Source organism: Sylvia atricapilla, chromosome 19 (assembly GCF_009819655.1).
Source record: "Sylvia atricapilla isolate bSylAtr1 chromosome 19, bSylAtr1.pri, whole genome shotgun sequence".
Taxonomy (NCBI): Eukaryota; Metazoa; Chordata; class Aves; order Passeriformes; family Sylviidae; genus Sylvia; species Sylvia atricapilla.
Genome location: NC_089158.1, coordinates 3,974,043 through 3,990,900, shown reverse-complemented (window position 1 = coordinate 3,990,900; position 16,858 = coordinate 3,974,043). Strand labels below are relative to the sequence as shown.

General features: G+C 52.0%; 2 protein-coding genes and 1 non-coding gene across 3 annotated transcripts; all 3 read left to right on the top strand.

Annotated features, from left to right (window-relative positions):
• The first annotated feature begins 312 nt into the window (after positions 1-312).
• RPL12 (ribosomal protein L12) lies at positions 313-3,095 on the top strand. The gene is made up of 7 exons (XM_066332528.1): positions 313-486; positions 570-643; positions 955-1,053; positions 1,701-1,782; positions 2,334-2,420; positions 2,802-2,914; positions 3,001-3,095. Exons 1-7 carry the CDS (start codon positions 450-452, stop codon positions 3,004-3,006), a joined length of 498 nt encoding a protein of 165 aa, XP_066188625.1. The 5' UTR covers positions 313-449; the 3' UTR covers positions 3,007-3,095.
• Positions 1,432-1,560, top strand: LOC136369936 (small nucleolar RNA SNORA65). The gene has a single exon (XR_010745095.1). It is a non-coding gene; the product is annotated as a small nucleolar RNA SNORA65 (small nucleolar RNA).
• Positions 3,096-5,852: 2,757 nt separating the features above from the next.
• On the top strand, positions 5,853-16,130 carry ZMYND19 (zinc finger MYND-type containing 19). The gene is made up of 6 exons (XM_066332527.1): positions 5,853-5,968; positions 6,339-6,398; positions 7,594-7,700; positions 12,613-12,753; positions 13,703-13,883; positions 15,192-16,130. Exons 1-6 carry the CDS (start codon positions 5,918-5,920, stop codon positions 15,333-15,335), a joined length of 684 nt encoding a protein of 227 aa, XP_066188624.1. The 5' UTR covers positions 5,853-5,917; the 3' UTR covers positions 15,336-16,130.
• The last annotated feature ends 728 nt before the right edge of the window (positions 16,131-16,858 follow it).

Below are 16,858 nucleotides of genomic sequence, written 5' to 3'. Positions count from 1 at the left end.
TCTGTGCCTGATCCTCGCCTCGTCGCCAGTCCAGAGCGCAACCACCTTGGACACCTCCGGGGGTGGAGACTCCACCAGTGCCCTGGGCAGCCCCTGTCAGTGCCTCACCACCCTTCCACATAGTCCACATTTTGCAACAGGGATAGACAGATAGATACATAGATACATACATCCATAGATACATAAATAGATACATATATAGATACATAGATAAAGACAAATGGATCTGCAGCAATCCCACCACAGCCCGCTCTTCACCTCTCGCGAGATCTTGGCGGCTATTTATCCTTCCTTTACTCTCGCGAGATCTCGCCGAGTATATCTCAGGCCAGCGCGGCCCACGCTGCCTTTTCTCTGTTACCGGAAGGCCTTGGTGTGAGCTCGCCTTGGTCTGAGCTCCGTGCTCCATCCGTCTTCATCCGCCTCCATCCCCGCCATCCGCCGCCGCCATGCCGCCCAAGTTCGATCCCAACGAGATCAAAGTCGGTACGTGCCGGGCAGTGGGCGCGGGAGGCGGGCGGGGGCCGCGGGGCCCGGCGGGCGCGGCTGACGCGGCGCTGTCCCCGCAGTTTACCTGCGCTGCACCGGCGGTGAGGTCGGAGCCACGTCCGCGCTGGCCCCCAAGATCGGACCCCTGGGGCTGGTACGTACCGGGGACGGGGGGAGTTGGAGGAGGGAGGGCGGAGGGATGAAACATGTCCCGGGCGGAGTGGAATCATGTCTCGGGGCGTGGGAATGGAGGGCGGGAAGCGTATCCTGCTGGGGGGAATGAGTGAATCCCGGGAGAAATTAAAGCGGGTTCTGCGAGGGAAGGGTAAAATACGTTCCGAGGCGGTGCTGCTCCATCCTGAACAATAGGTGTTCAGCAGTACCGCGTACGGAGAGGCCGGGAGCAGCGCTTGGGCTCTCGGCTGTAACCCGGGCTCTGTGTGACCGCCACGTGTCGTCCCTTAGTCCCCCAAGAAGGTGGGCGATGACATCGCCAAGGCCACGGGCGACTGGAAGGGGCTGCGGATCACGGTGAAGCTGACGATCCAGAACAGGCAAGCGCAGGTACCGCACGCCGCAGGGGCCGGCCGGTGCTGCAGGCGTGGAGCCCCCGCGGGCTCCGCCTGCTCCCACCACCGGCCCGGATCCCGGCAGGGTCCACTCAGCCCTTCATCCTTCCGAGGTGGATAAAATGAGTGCCACACACGGGGCGTGTGGGGGTCTTCTGGGAAGACCTTAAAACGTGGGTGGGGGGATGTGTGTGGAGCCGGGGGCTTTGCCAGGCTGGAGGCTCCCGAGAAGAAATCCTCACGAGTCAAGATGCAAGTTTTATCCTGTTGTAGATAAATTCTTTCTATAGAACAACCTAAGAGCAAAAAATACCACCTTACTTAAAGCAGCATAGAAATAAATAATTCAAAATCTTGGCAATTCCTGTAGCCACCCGCCACTGTACCTGTTCTTCTGCTTGTGGCTGGTACATTCCAGTGGTTGAGCTGAGAGAAAGCCCCAGGCAGGAAGCAGTCCTCTCCTGCTTGTGGGGAGGCCTGTGCCGAAAACCTGGGAACATTTTCCCAAAAACACCTGGAGCATAAAGGAACTGATGAAACCCACACTGCTGTAACAATTACCTTGGCAGAGATAATTGACAGGTCGATTATTTTCATTAGTAATGTAGAATGAGGGGGGAAAATTAATCTCTTTGCATTTAGATAGAGGTTGTTCCTTCTGCCTCTGCTCTGATTATCAAAGCTCTGAAGGAGCCACCTCGTGACAGGAAGAAGCAGAAGAACAGTAAGTGTTCCCTTGGCTCTTGTTCTGAATGTGTTTGGGCTAAAAGAGGGGAAATACTCTGGGATTATTCAGCACAAACTGGTAAATAAGGGGACATGAAGCTTTTTTTGGGGCATCCCTGCAGTGCCTGGGTACCAGCAGATACACATCAGCAGGGGTCTGTGTTTGAGGAGGTTGTGGAGAAGTTGGAAGGGACTTTAAAGTGAATCGGTTCCACCCCAGCCATGGGCAGGGACACCTCCCACTATCCCAGGCTGCTCCCAGCCTGGCCTTGGACACTTCCAGGGATCCAGGGGCAGCCACATCTTCTCTGGGCAAAGCTGTGGTGGAACAGCTTTACCTGTGGCACAGGGCCTGGCACAGCCAGAGGGAGCTGGCAGAAATGCCAGCTTAGAAAGTGGAGTTGGGAATAATTTGGAGCAGCAGCACTTACAGCAGCTCTGCTCAGAGCTACAAACTGCCAGCTCTCCACGTGGCTGGGAATGGTGCTCCCAGAGGAAAGGGGGAGCTGGCAGTGCCCAGGTAGCCTCACTGCTGCTGTTCCCTCCCAGTTAAGCACAGTGGCAGCGTCACCTTCGACGAGATTGTGAACATCGCGCGGCAGATGCGGCACCGCTCGCTGGCCCGGGAGCTCTCGGGTGAGTCCTGGGCTTGGGCTGCAGGGAGTGCTCCTTCACCTGCTCCACACCCTGACAGGGAGGGTGATAGCTGAGTTGTGCTGGCTGGGAACAGGCAGCCCCCATGCCTGGGGAGGGCAGAGGCACAGGGAGTGTCCAGAGTGTGAGATCTTGGTAAGGGACTTGATGTTCCCTGGTGAGCCCTGAGGGAAGAGGTGGGAGCCGTGAGGAGTTTTCTGTCACAATCCAGACTGCTTTGGGTTGGAAGGGTCCTTAAAACTCATTGAATTCTACCCCTTGCCATGGGCAGGGACACCTTCCAGTAGCCCAGGTTGCTCCAGGTAAGCTCCTCAAATGTTTTCCTGTGGTGAAGCACTGACAAGCTGTGTCCTTCTGCTGCAGGGACCATCAAGGAGATCCTTGGCACTGCCCAGTCTGTGGGTTGCAGCATTGATGGGAGACACCCACACGACATCATCGATGACATCAACAGTGGTGCCATCGAGTGCCCAGCTGTAAGTGCCCAGCTCTGACTGAAATTGCTGTATAACGTTTAATTACTGAAAGACTCCACTAATGAGCCGTCTGTTTCTTCCAACAGAGCTAAGACTGCAGAAAAGGAAGTTGCCACACAAAGGCTCCTTCAATTTTTTGTAGCACTTTAAATACTTTAATAAAGACCCAGTTGTCTGCAAACACTGCTGTTGGTTTGATTTGTCCCTGTCCCATGCTGTGGATTTTCCTTTTAGGTGTGATGCATCCATTTCCATTCTGGATGGATTGGGGCAGAGATGGAATTGTGGCTTTTAAAAAATGTGGTGATGAATGAGAAAAGGTTTGGCATTGCTTATTCAAAATGAGATTCAATTGTGTACTTTGCTCCCTGATGAAATGTGGGTCAGTGGCCTGGTGAGCTGGGGGCCAGAGCGCCTGAAGTAGGGCTGTAGTGACCGAGGGAAAGGCATGACCAAAAAACCCAATTTTTATCAAATCCACAAGCCCTGGCAGACACCAGTTGTCAAGGATATCCCACTGGGACCCTTTTCACTCCTGAAGCCAAACTGAGCAAAGCCTGGTCTGGGTATTCCCAGCCATGGGAGTCTCATGAGCTCAGGGATCTGTCTGTCCCTGCCTCATGTGGTTGTGCCTTGGGCAGCTCTGCCTGGGCTCCAGGCCTGTGCTGGCCTCTCCCCCTGTCCTCAGCTCCACGTGCAAGTGATAGAATCAAAACCAGGCGAGTTTGTGGCTCTGTGCTTTCATCTGTTACCCCCAGCTGTTCATTGGGCCTTTTTTCTGAGACGGTCAAGAAAAAACAGCTGAAATTCCAGGCACCGGCCGTGCTGAGGGAACAGCAGGAGCTGGGCCAGGGCAGGCTCAGGCTGGAGATGAGGGAAAGGCTCTTCCCCCAGAGGGTGCTGGCACTGCCCAGGCTCCCCAGGGAATGGGCACGGCCCCGAGGCTGCCAGAGCTCCAGGAGCCTTTGGCCAGCGCTGCCAGGGATGCCCAGGGTGGGATTGGTGGGGCTCTGGGCAGGGACAGGGGCTGGGCTGGGTGATCCTGGTGGGTCCCTCCAGCTCAGGAGATTCTTTAGTTTTATTTGGTTCCTTTGTTGGAACTGACCATGGTTCAAGCGAGGAATGATGCTTGGATGCTCTCTGAATAGGTTAGGTGTGGCTCCTCGTGCTCTGTAACCTGCCCAATTGGTGTGGCACAAATTCTGATAAGGTACAGGGGGGAAATCCTTTGTGTAGTCAGTGGCCACAGGCTGAGGGGGCTGCAGAGGGCTGGTGGGATCCTCATCCAAGGGCAGGCTGGCTGCGATGCCAGGGGAGGGTTGGGTCCCTTCCAGCTGAGGTTTTGCAGGGATTCCCCAACAAAGCTGCACAAACGCTTGTGGTGCCTGAGGCAGGGCAGCCTGGTAGAGGCTGCAGCCCCTTTCAGCAGCAGCTCTGCTTTGAACTCGTTTAGAATCTTTGTGTCCCTGGTGTTAGAAATCCACTCTGAGGTGAGCCCAGGAGTCTCAGGAGCTGTTCAGCCTCGTGCTGTCAGGGCTGTCCTGTGTGGGGCAGTGCTGGAAACTGTTGGAGAAATGATTCCTTTTGCTTACGGGGAGTTCTGGGACAGGATCCATGACCTTACCCGTATTGCCTGAGGGCACATGCTCTGCTAGGAGCAAAGCGGTGCCTGGTTTGCCCTGCCAATAGTTCATTTTTTCCAAACTATGCTTCTTCAAAAGGAGGCAGAGGGCTCCAAAGATAACAATCTACATTAATGTCACATTTAAACCCATCTTCCTAATTTATTGTTTAATTTAGTATCTTTTTTAATGACATAGATGAAGTGATCAAGTGCAGCCTTGCAGGTGACACCGAGCTGAGGGTGCAGTGACACAGAGGGATGTGATGCCATGCAGAGAGACCTGGACAAGCTCAGGCAGTGGCCCATGGCAACCTCAGGAGGTTTAACCAGGCTGAGTGCTGGGTCAGGGCAACTCCTGGGATCAATCCAGGCTGGGGATCAGCAGATGCAGCAGCCCTGGGAGAAGGATCCCACAAATCCTCAGGGTTCTCTGAGGGAATGAAGATGCAGAGGATACCGTGGGCAGAAAACTGAACCAAAAAACTGCTGTGACACCCTTACAGGTCCTGAAGTCACCCCCAGAGCTGGAACGGCTGAAAGTTGTGGCAGTAACTGCCCTCGTAGGGAGTCTCCTGGGGTGACCCCACGACAGCTCTGTGGTACCTTTGTCCTGTCCCAGCTGAGCCTGGCTGCCTGTACCAAGGCAGGGCACGGCAAGTTTGGGTCGCATCAACAGCCCCGGGCAAACCCCAGCGCCGCTCTCAGGGATGCACAGGGAGGGACTGTCCCAGGCACGGCCGGGAGTTGGACTCCGTGATCCCGGTGGGTCTCTTCAGCTCTGGACATTGATCCCCTCCCGCACGGTTCGTCGAGGCTGCGCGGGGTGTCCGCGCCCCCGGAGCGCCCGAGAGCCGGCGCATCCACGCGGCGGGGCCGCCGCCGCCCTGTGCCGCCGGCAACGAGCCCGGGGCTCTCCTGTCCTGGGGGTGTGTCCCCTCGCCTTCCTGGTTCCCCGCGGGTGTCCCCGGCCCGGTTCCCGTCCCCGGAGTCCCCGTTCGGGCCCCGGCGGAGCGCGATCCCTTTAAGCGCGGCCGCGCCCCCGCTGCCGCCGGCACGAGGCTTCCCGCGAACGTGACGTCACCGCCCGCGCCTCCCGCGCCCGCGCCGCCCGCGCCCGCGCGCGCGGGGCCCCGTCCCACGTGACCCGAGCCGCGGCGCGCCGCGCGCCCATTGGCCGCGGCGGCGGCGTTCGCGGGAGTGACGCCAGGGCGGCGCGGGTCGCCATTGGTCCGCAGGGCGCGGGTGGGCGGTGGCGCGGGCCGCCATTGGCCGAGGGGCGGGGGGGGCGGTGGCGCGGCGGCCCCGCCCCCCGGGTGTGCGCGAGGCGGCGGCGCGTGGCAGCGGCGCGGGGCGAGCGGCGGCCCCGGCCCGGCCCCGCCATGACCGACTTCAAGCTGGGCATCGTGCGGCTCGGGCGGGTGGCCGGCAAGGTGAGAGCGGGGCGCCGGCGGGCCGGGCTCCGCCGCGCCGGGAGAGGCTGGGGGCGGCGGGGCCGGGGCCAGGGCCAGGGGTCCGGCCGGGCGGGCGGGGGGCAGCGGGTGGGCGGACGGGCGGTGCTGCCGGGCGGGGAGGGAGATGCTGTGCCGGGCCGCGCCGTGCATTACCGGGCCTTACCACGCCGCTGGGGCCGTGCTGGGGCCACGCAAAGGCCGTGCTGAGGCCGTGCGGGGCCTTACGGAGCCGTGCCGTGTGGAACCGGGGCCGTTCCGGGCCGTACCGTGCGGTGCCGGGCCTCGCCGAGCCGTGCCGTGCGGACCGGGGCCGTGCCGCCGCGCTGACGGCGCTCTCGCTCTGTTCCAGACCAAGTACACGCTGATCGACGAGCAGGACATCCCGCTGGTGGAGAGCTACTCCTTCGAGGTGAGGGGCCCCGCCCGCTGCCCGCGCTCCCCTCGCGGTGTCGTACCGGGTTTTGTGACTCCGGGCCCCGCGCCTCCCGGGGCTGGCGGTGCTCGGGCTCCGCTGGAGCTTCGGCGTTTTCCGTTCCTTGTGCCCTGCTCCAGCCAAACCGCTCGTGGAAGTGCTGTGTCTGCAACTCCCCACTCACTGGGGGAAATAGAACCACTTTTAAGTTGTTCAAGTCCCAACGTGGAGACTTCCAAGCAGGAAAAGTTCTGGGTTTTCTTTCCCTTCTTTTTTTTTTATTCCTCAATTAGATAAACGTTGTTTTAAAACATATATTTACTAATTTATTAGAAAATTTTTAGTTTTCATACTATTTGTATGCTTTTGGAGGACTGATAATTTGTCCTCCCGTGGTTTGGCAAACATTAAAAATGTTCACTCTGCACTTAGTCTTGGATGAGGAGAACCTGTATTATTGTAACTGATTATGGGAGAAAAAAATGTTTCCTCTTCACATCCACTGGAAGAGGGCAAGTGGGTTCTACCAAGGCTTTGAAAGTGAAAGACAATGATTACAAAATCTTCAACAAATGAGGCTTTTTTTGGAGGAGGGACCATCATCTGCTAAGTTTCTGCATTCCAGTGGACACTTTAGGGCTGCTCTTAGGAATTTTAGGAGTTTGGGTGTTGCCATTGCTAGAACACTCCCTGTTTGTCCATTCCTCCCCTCTGGCAGCCCCTGTGAGTGTCTCTGTCACTGGTGGTAGCACACTCTGACTGTCCCAAATGAATCAGGTTCTTACTGCACTTGGGGAGCTTTGGCACCAACAGGGTTTTGTGGAGTGCAGGAAAAACGCCAGGTCCTCCCTTTGCCACTGAGGTGGGCACCGTGGCAGTGCTGCAAGCAAAGCCCTGGTGGCTGCACAGGCACAGTGTGGATCCTGCCATCAATCCCAGCCCCAGAGCTGCATTCCTGCTGTCCTTTATCCAGGCAGGCCCCCAGCTCCTCCTGCCCTTTCCCAGCCACTCCAGCTGGGCTGCCCCTGGGGGTTTGAGACCTTGGGCACTCCCCTTGGGTGCCCCTGGGGGTTTGAGACCGCTCAGATCCCACTGAGCTCAGACCTGCAGTGAAAGGTTGGGTCCATCCCGGGGGAGCAGGTGCTGTGTGCCCCTTGTGGGGATGATCTCAGAGCCTTTCCCTTCCCCCCAGGCTCGGATGGAGGTGGATGCTGATGGAAATGGTGCTAAAATCTTCGCTTATGCCTTCGACAAGAACCGAGGCCGGGGCTCAGGCCGCCTCCTGCACGAGCTGCTCTGGTGGGTATTGGAGGGAGTGAAAAACCAAGGGTTTAGTTTGCTGCCACCCACTTATCTGGGGTGATTTAATAACCTCAGTCCCCTCAGGAGAGTTGGGAACAGGGTGCCCACAGGACTTGGGTTTGCAGAGTCCTCCCACGGCACAGCCTGTGAAAGATTCCAGGCAGGGAAAGCAGAGACAGGTGAGTGTGGTTCATGGACACCCTGTTTACACCTGGGAAATGCTGCCCAAACTTCAGCTGGGGAGAAAATGGGACATGCACCATTTAATAGCTGAAGACAAACCTTGCAAGGTTTGCTGTGGGGTTTTTTGCCCGCTGGGAATTGGCAGAGCACTGGACAGAGGGAACTGATAACTTAAAACTTTGAGGTATTTTTTATGGCTTTCTGCAGAACTGCCTGAGGTGATGCTGCCTGAGGTGATGCTGCTGGTTCATATCAGCTGCTGCATCTTATTTCCCATATTTACAAATCCTTGAAATCCTTCATAGAATGAACATTAAGTTTCAGGGGCCAATTTTCTCATTTGTGAGAGCAGCTCACCCTCTGAGCTCATCTCTTGCTCCTTTTAGATGTTGATGGGTTCGTAGAAAAGGGATCTGCTGAAGAAATCCTATTTCTTTTAAAAGCCTTTTTGGAAAAATTAGGCATATTTTCTGTTCAGTTCCACATCCTTGGAAGTCACAGTGCCCAGGATGCCCTTTATCATTCCAGGTTACCTTTTATCCCCTGGAACCAGGCTCTGCACAGGAGGAAGGAGACAGGAAGAAAATCAGATTATTATTATTTCCATTCTGCTTATTAAATATGGATTTTCACCTGCATCTGTTAATGTTTAATCTTATTGCACATAGAACTTTGTTGAAATTATGAAATTGGCTGCAGTATGTGGAACAAATCACTGACAGCTGCTGCTAACTGTGAACCTCAGACAGTTGTAATTATTATCTGTAAGTAGCATTAAACAGCACCTGGGAATTATTCAGGTCAATTGTTGAAGGCTGTGCAAATGTTGACAACCCAGCTATTTGTTCATGACACAGCCCAGCCATTGCCTCTTCTGGCTTGTTTTACTCAAATTAGGAAGTAATTTGAGCATATTCAGTTAGGAAATTCAAATTGTGTCACTCGAGCATGGGCTGGGGTTAAAAATAAGAGATTGTCTGTAATGGGGATTTTGGAGAGGCACAGAGGGGGGTGTCAGCTGCCAGGCAGGCAGAGCTGCAGTCCTGAAGTTGTAGTCAGATTTTTTGATTAGAAAATATAAAATAGCTGCAGTTGCTGTGAATTCCTTTTGGTCATGAAGATGTTTGTATTGCTGATCTTTGGTTGCAGCTCAAACACTGCAAGTCAGGGGCTGAGTCTCTGCAGGGCTGTGAAGCTTCTGCCCCTACTAAACAGCAGTTGGGGCTGCTGTGAGCACAGAGCAGGACTGGAGAGGAGGGGCAGGTCCTGGCCTGGGTGAGGAGGGGAACTGCTGGAGGTTTGGAGCCTGTGAGAGTCAGGGCAAAGCCAGGCAGTGATTGCACCTCCCAGTGCCAGCCTCACTCCTTGGGTGAGGAAAACCAAAGAACGTGGATTACTGCAGGTGTAGGTGTGTTATTCAGTTGTTCTCTGCACATGACCCCCCAAACCCATGAAAAACTGACCCAATTTTGTGCCTTTGGTTTAAGATACAGTGAGTAGCATATGGTAGATGCAAGTAAAAGAGATTTTTTTGAATTTTTTTTCTTTTCTAGTTAAGCAAGTATCTTTGTTCATGTCATGAGGCCCTTGGGATAGAAAGCCTGGAACTGCTGGAGCTGCAGCAGTGACAGGGACCTTCTCCCAGAGCCCTGTGTAGAAGGAACTGTGGGATCAAAAGGCAGTTAAAAACTGGAAATTCCCAACCTGAGCTGCAAAAAACTCTTCTGGGGAGAACTTCCTGCTGGTTCTTCAGCCTCTCTGGTGCTTGCTGTGATTTCCACATGGACTTTTGGCTCCCCCAAAGCAGGGTTTGGATGTCTCTGCAGAAGTGTCATCCCCTCAGCCATTCCCTGTGGAGCAATCCCAGCTCTGTGTTCTGCTGGGTGCAGAGATGTTCCCTGGGGAACAGCAGCAGCAGTGGATTAGTCATAAGTAGCACCAACTGCATGTTCAAAAAGACATCCGAGACCTGATTTCTGGGGGTTTTTAAGGGCTTTTTTAAGAGCACTTGCCATCTTGCTGCCTATAACAGGCTCAGTTCTGCTTCCTGGTGCTTGGAATTGCTGTGTCTGCTCTTTATTCCAGTCCTGAGTTCTGAGCTGCTGAAATACCAAAAGAACAGAATCCAGATAATTCCCTGAGAAGTCTTGGGGGGAAGGGTTTTGCCTGGCATCTTGCAGGAGCCCAGGAGTGCAGGGGGAGGCAGAAGCTCCAGCTCTGCAGGAGTTTTGGCTGCATTACTGAGGCTGTTCCTCTGCTCCTTCTGCAAGGGACAAGCAGGTTCTGCACAGCCTGTCCTCTCTGCTCAGTTGGGATGAACTGGGGTGGTCAAAGAGAGGCCTGTGGAGGGCAGTGGAGGTGTGTTCAAAGCTTCCCTCTTGATGTGTGGAGAGAAGAGACCTCCCTGAATCTGGCATTTCTGGTTCTGCAGTGGTGTTTAACACTGACTGCTCACCAACAAGGCCCAAATTCCACCTTTGCTTAGGCTTTTGTCACTTGAGGCCACAGAAAAGCTGGCAGTGATGTAGATAAATGTGGTTTCATACAAGGAGGTAAAGACTGGCTCAGTGTGGGAGAGGACTTGGTCAGAATTTGCCTTTTGGGGTGTTAGGTGCAGATCCGGGCTGTGGAGGAGCAGGGGTAGGTATGTGCCACTGCTGTGACATCCCAGTGTCAGGGACAATCTCTCATAATCGCCTCTTTTTCCACAACTCCAGCAGTTTCTAATCTCTCATCTAATAAAATCAAAAATATTTTTTAACTTAGTCTTGGAATCCCCTTTCCTTTCCCCGCTGCACAGTCTGTTCTTGCTCTGAACTTCTGTCTCCTCCTCCCAGATTCCTGTCTCCTATCTGTCCCATCTCTCCAGCTGGCACTTTGTCTTAGGCTCATTCTAAGGACCTTAACTCCTTCCCTGTCCCCATATCTGACTGGTGCTCACCTTCAGCAGTTCACTGCTTCCTGGCTTCCCACTTGGAGCCCTCAGGACTCCTGATTCCCTTTGCCAGACCCTCTGCTGGCCTTCAGCAGCTCCAAAGCAGCTTTTACTGTAATGGCTTGCCAGTGCCAGAGGGCAGGGCTGGATGGGAGATTGGGAAGGAATTGTTCCCTGGGAGGGTGGGGAGGCCCTGGATCCCTGGCAGTGTCCAAGGCCAGGCTGGATGGGGCTTGGAGCAACCTGGGATGGTGGAAGGTGTCCCTGCCCATGGCAGGGAATGAGCTGAATTTTAAAGTCCCTTCCAACCCAAATCAAGCTGGGAGTCTGGGATTCCTCCTTCAGCAGGCTCCTTGCCATATACAGTTTGTTTGGTTTAACGTGTGTGGTTTGGTTGCTTTTTCCCTAAAAGAAGGATTTTATTAGCTTTACCTTCAAAGGGAAGAACTTTTCCCTGTTGCATGGAGGCCCAGCAGACTCCCTGGCAGGGGGCTCCAGGCTCTGTTCTCATGCAGGGCTGTCCTCAAAGGAATTACCTGGAGGATGCTGGAGCACAGTCAGTGTGTAGGGGCTGCTTGTAGCCTCTCCAAGGGGATTCTCCTCATTAAATTCTACAAAGTTTTAGGGCAAGTGTCAAGTGCAAGAGTTTTTCTTACTCCCAAGGTAAGAAACTTACACATATCTTGATGGATTTTGACCAAGAATGCAAAATCCTACATTTTTCATTATAAGTCACATTAAAATTAATTTCCTGTTCTGCTGGGTAATGCTGAACTTTGTAAAGGTTGAAAAAAAGGGGGTATTTTTTATCTCAGGTCAATATCTCTTGAAACTTAATTTAACTATTTGAACTGGAATGTCCAGTGAGGGCTGAGCAGGACTCAGTGTCATGCTGGGCTTGGATGAAGCTGAGAGAAGCTGCTGGAGGTCTCCATGGAGGAGGTGCTGGGTTACCCTCAGTGAGTGCTGTCAGCTCTGCTTGGTCCTTGTTCTCTCCTGTGCTGGGAAGTTCCCTGTGGCTGAACAATCACAGGGACACAGCCTTCTGTCCAAGCCTTGCATTTCAGCTGGGATGGGGATTCCTGCAAAGAAGTGATACCAAAACTTGTCCAGGCACGAGGGTGTTTGACAGTGAACTTGATACTTGATGAAAGAGAGTAATGAGAGGTGAAAATAAGGGGGAAGGGGAAATGAAAATTCTTAGAAGGCAGTAGGGAAGATTCCCCCTGCAGTCATCCTGGCTTAGTCCTGCTTTGGGTTTTGGGCAAATTTCAGGTGTCTCTTGGTCAACAGTGGAGTAATTTCAGACTTCCAGTGTGTTACACACAATTAGAGTCTAAAAAGCATTTGCATACTCGGTGAAACCTTTGTCCTGTTGCTGTTCAGAGATGTTTCTTCATAAATAATAATATATGTGTGTAACTCCACACCAGTGCCAAACTTGCACAAATATGTCTGATAGAATTTCCTATGAAAATAATAGGCCAGTATTGGCACCTGTCAAGGAACACTGTAATTCCATGGATTTCTAGCAGTAACTGGAGGAGTAGACTCTGGAACTAAGCAATATGCTTAAAATTGCTCTACGCTCTGTCTTTTGATTCCGCTAATTTATAATTAAAATCACCTCCTGGGAAAAGTCACTTTCTCCTGTCTGAAGTAGCCACTGGAGTCTCTGCAGCCCAGTGCCAGCGGGTCCCAACTCGCATTGCCTCTGGAATTGCTGTGATCCTTTGTTTTTGAGCTGTTCCTGTTCAGCACTGACCTCCAGGCTGTTTTTGTGTCCTGCAGGGAGAGGCACAGAGGAGGGATTGCTCCTGGTTTCCAGGTGGTACATCTGAACTCGGTGACCGTGGACAACCGCCTGGACAATCTGCGCCTCGTCCCGTGGGGGTGGAAGCCCAAGGCTGAGGAAATCTCAAGCAAACAAAGGTATGGCAGCACCTGGCAGGGAGAATGAAAATCTCTTCAAATGTTGTCTCCTCCCTTTGAGTGATTTGTGCCTTGGCAGAGCCTTTTTGATTTAACCTTGGATGCTTTATGCATCAGTCTGTTGTGGCTTCCTTACCTGGGGCACAGTGTGTGCTCATGGCCCTGCTGTGCAGGGACCATGTCACCTCGAGTTGTGCCCAGTTCCTGCTGTGCCAGGTGGAGCAGGAGGCCCCTGTGCCCTCCCAGCTGAGCAGAGGCTCAGGGACACCTGCATATCTCACTGCCTTCTGCCCCCGGCACCGAAATCCCTGTGTGACCTGTGGGAACTGGGAGCTGCAGAGTGATCATGACAGGAGTTGGGAGTTGGGGTTGGACTCACCCGGGCTGAGTTCTGGGCTCAGCTTCCAGCACCTCTCACCAGCAGCTCCTGGGAGCTTCCCAGGGGCTGGGTTTCACTGATGCCACTCAGCACATCGAGCTCTTCATGCCAGGATGGATCTAGATAATCAGTGATGAGACCCACAGACTCATTCTTCTCCTTAAACATTCTTCTCCTTAAACATTTGCAGCAGCAGCTTTAAGACTGGGGTATTTAGAGCTGATTAAACTGATTTCGAGATGTTGTAGTGAATTACAAATGCTTCACATGATTTTGAGGGGGTCAAAAACAGACTTCAAGCTAGAAATTAATTTCGACTCGTGTGAATAATTTTGCACAGAATTAATTTTGCTCAATGCGAATGTTTCTTTATTGATACCTTTAAACTATTGGGGTTTGCACTTAGGCTAAAATAACCTTAAAAGTACCCAATATATGAGCAGTTTGTGCAGTCTGAGGCTAAATACAATGTTAACCTTATTAATAAATTTGGAAGCAGTTTCTCTGTATGATTATGATGAATTTATGTACCAAACTTGTATGTGGTTTGTTTGTTTTTTTTTTTCCCAGGGAACAAAGTCTGTACTGGCTGGCAATCCAACAGCTTCCTACAGACCCCATAGAAGAGCAGTTTCCTGTCCTGAATGTAACCAGATACTACAATGCTAATGGGGATGTTGTGGAGGAGGAAGAGAACTCCTGTACTTACTATGAATGTCACTACCCTCCCTGCACAATGATTGAAAAACAGGTGGGTTCAGAGAGCTGGCAGTGAGCATGGAATGCCTTAGGCTAATGGTGTGTCTAGGGATTGATTTATTTAGAATGTAGGGCTTTATGCAAGCCATTCTGTGGCTAAAAGCAATGATTTTCTTCCACTCAGGTTTTCTTTGGCCTGAACCTCCAGGCCCTGTGATAATTTTCAGTTGGAGGGAATGTGGGTTTGAACTGGATGTTACTGGGCTGCTGGGAAGAGGGTGATTTCTGCAGAGTGCAGAAAAAGCCAGGTGGAAGCTTTCCTGCAGGGAGCAGAAGTGGGATGAGTGAGCAGCTGTGTGAGACAGCAGGAAGCATTGTAAGAGGGTTTTGACAGTCGTGGAATCAAAAAATAATCTGGTTACCATTTCCTGAGCAGAAGGTGAATTGCAGTGGCCTTCATTCAGGGGAGAGCTGGGAGGAAAAGTTCTGCTGGAGGAAGATAAAACAACATCAGGAGGGAGAGAATGAGCTGTGCAAGGGCTATGCCTCTGTCACACAGATGCCTTATCTATAAACAGGGGCTTTTCTTGTGAGAGCACATGCTGAGTAGGCTAAGCCCATTGTGTTCCACTTTCTGCTTTGGGGAGGGGAACATTTGCAAAAATGGTCTTAAATTCCCTGTATTTGAAACAGAGGCAGCTGTGCCTTTGATTTGGGTCTGTGCCCAAAAGCTCCCTGGATAACAGTAACTTTGGCAGTGGCTGAGCTTGTGCAGCCCTCCTGATAAATTTCAGGTGTTTGTAGTTGGAAACAGAACTTAAGTTGACAAAACAGCAGCATTGTGACAACAAATGTGTAATGCTTTTGTCTACTATTAAGCCCATTTTACAAGAGCATGTGTACAGCCACAGAAATTACTTCAGACCTTTCTGGTTCTCTGAAACTTGTGGTGGGGTGTTTGCATTTCATAGAATCCCAGATTGGTTTAGGCTGAAAGGGACTTCACAATTCATTCCATGGGCAGGGACACCTTCCACTATCCCAGGTTACTCCAAGCCCCATCCAGCCTGGCCTTGGACACTTGCAGGGATCCAGGGGCAGCCACAGCTTCTCTGGGCAGCCCAGGGCCTCACAGGAAGGATTTCTTCCCAGTACCCCTGTAACCCTGCCCTCCTTCAGCTTAAGGTTGTTCAGCCTTGTCCTGTCACCTGTTAGTGACAGGTTTGGAAGCCCTGATCATAAAGCTCCTTGGGAATGCTGTTGAGTCCTCATGGGAAAGCTGCTGGGGTGTCCCCTGGCGGTGATGCTGAGGTTCTCCTGGGCCCTGAGCAGCCCCTCTAATGGCATCTCTTGTTCCCAGTTACGTGAATTCAACATCTGTGGGCGCTGCCAGGTGGCGCGGTACTGCGGCTCGCAGTGCCAGCAGAAGGACTGGCCTGCCCACAAGAAACACTGTCGGGAGAAGAAAAGGACCTTCCAGCAGGAGCTCGGACCAGAACGATGACCGGGTGGCAGAGGCCTCTCAGCAGCAGGATTCCTTCCCAAAGGCATTGGACTCTTGCTTTTGCACAGTATGACAGACTGCTTATCAAAGCCAGAGGCACTGAAGAAAAACCCTGTGATGCTTGAGCAGAATGGCTGACTGGACTAAGCCAGCTCTGACTGGTGCTGTGGAAAGGGATTGGGTCTGCCCTTCCAGTATTATATTCTCAAGCAAAAAGACTACTGTGGAGGCTCCAGGCAGGAAGCTTCTCATTATTTATATGTTAATACGTTTGTAAACTCATGTACAGTTTTTGTTAGGAATTCTTGATAGCACTCATTAACTGTAATGTTCAGATGAGAACATGTTGTTGGCCTATAAGTTTGGAAAAAAAAAAAAAAAAAAAAAGTCATGTAGCAAAAGCTTTTCCTCCCATGTGGCAGAAGTGTCTATGGCAGTGCCAAGGCCGGCGGGGCAGGCTCCGGCATCAGCACTTACTCTGGAGAACTCTGCATGGAAGCTCTATTTGAAAAAAAAAAAATACAAACAAACAAAAAAAAGAGCAAACAAAGTAAAGGTTGGAATGAATCCTTGTCTGCTCTCTGGCTTTTTCCCCTTCCCTTGCAGCTGCTTTCAGAGCTCAGTCACCCCTGGCTGCTGGCTGTCCCTGCAGGGCAGGAGCAGTGCCCCAGGAGCTGGCGTGGGGCACAGGGACCCTCTGGGATCAGTGTCCAGGCACTGCAGCCGGGGTGGCCTCGGAGGGGCTGCTGGAGATGGGCCTTGGAGCAGCCAGGATTTTCAGGAAGCTGGATCAGCTTTCTGTTCCAAAGCCCTTGTACAGAAGGCAGTGGTAGGGGAGCTCAGGTACCAGCTCGTTTGCCCTCGTGGCTTCCCCATAGCAAAGCAAACACTCCAGTCATGTGCAGAGATGTTTAAATACCTAATATTGAATTATTTGAATTATTTATTCACTTTTTTGAAGAGTTGTCATCAATCCAAGAATAACTTTTTGATTTTTTTAATGTAGTAATGGTAAAAGTAGTATGGGAGGAGGATTTCCCTTGCAGAGCACATGCCTAGTTTTCTTTTCATGAATAACCAATTTCTTTTTCATTTTTGCCTTAGGAATGTAAAGAACTTGAGTTTCTTGAAAACTAAATGGATAATTTAGTACCAGGTGTTAGTCTTGCTTCACAGTAGAAGAATGTGAACTGCTGAGTGCTTAATGCAGAGCCTTTCTTGGAGTGTGTAGTGATTTTTTTTTTTTTTTTGTAAAAGCCGTTTAGAATTTTGATTTTTTTTCCATCAGGATTCACTTTGCTACTTCATGTTGCAATGTTGGTCTTGCTTGTATTCAATTTGTTAGAAAATTGATCTGCTGTGGACTTCCAATATTATATTGTTTCTAATATCTGCACAGGAAGTTCTGAATTATTAACATTTTGGTGGGTTTTCATTCTTTGGCTTTAAGCATCTTGGGAAATAGTAAAGAACTTCTGAAACTTTCTGTTGGAAGTTCACTTGAAGGCACCTGGTGAAGTTGC

What these genes read in the sequence shown, in the direction of transcription:
- RPL12 (XM_066332528.1), top strand. Translation starts at nt 450, where the DNA reads ATGCCGCCCAAGTTCGATCCCAACGAGATCAAAGTCG. An exon ending in AGATCGGACCCCTGGGGCTG is followed by an intron (nt 644 to 954) that starts GTACGTACCGGG and finishes GTCGTCCCTTAG; the next exon opens with TCCCCCAAGAAGGTGGGCGA. An exon ending in TCCAGAACAGGCAAGCGCAG is followed by an intron (nt 1,054 to 1,700) that starts GTACCGCACGCC and finishes CTTTGCATTTAG; the next exon opens with ATAGAGGTTGTTCCTTCTGC.
- ZMYND19 (XM_066332527.1), top strand. Translation starts at nt 5,918, where the DNA reads ATGACCGACTTCAAGCTGGGCATCGTGCGGCTCGGGCGGGTGGCCGGC. An exon ending in CTCCTGCACGAGCTGCTCTG is followed by an intron (nt 7,701 to 12,612) that starts GTGGGTATTGGA and finishes TGTGTCCTGCAG; the next exon opens with GGAGAGGCACAGAGGAGGGA. An exon ending in GAAATCTCAAGCAAACAAAG is followed by an intron (nt 12,754 to 13,702) that starts GTATGGCAGCAC and finishes TTTTTTTCCCAG; the next exon opens with GGAACAAAGTCTGTACTGGC.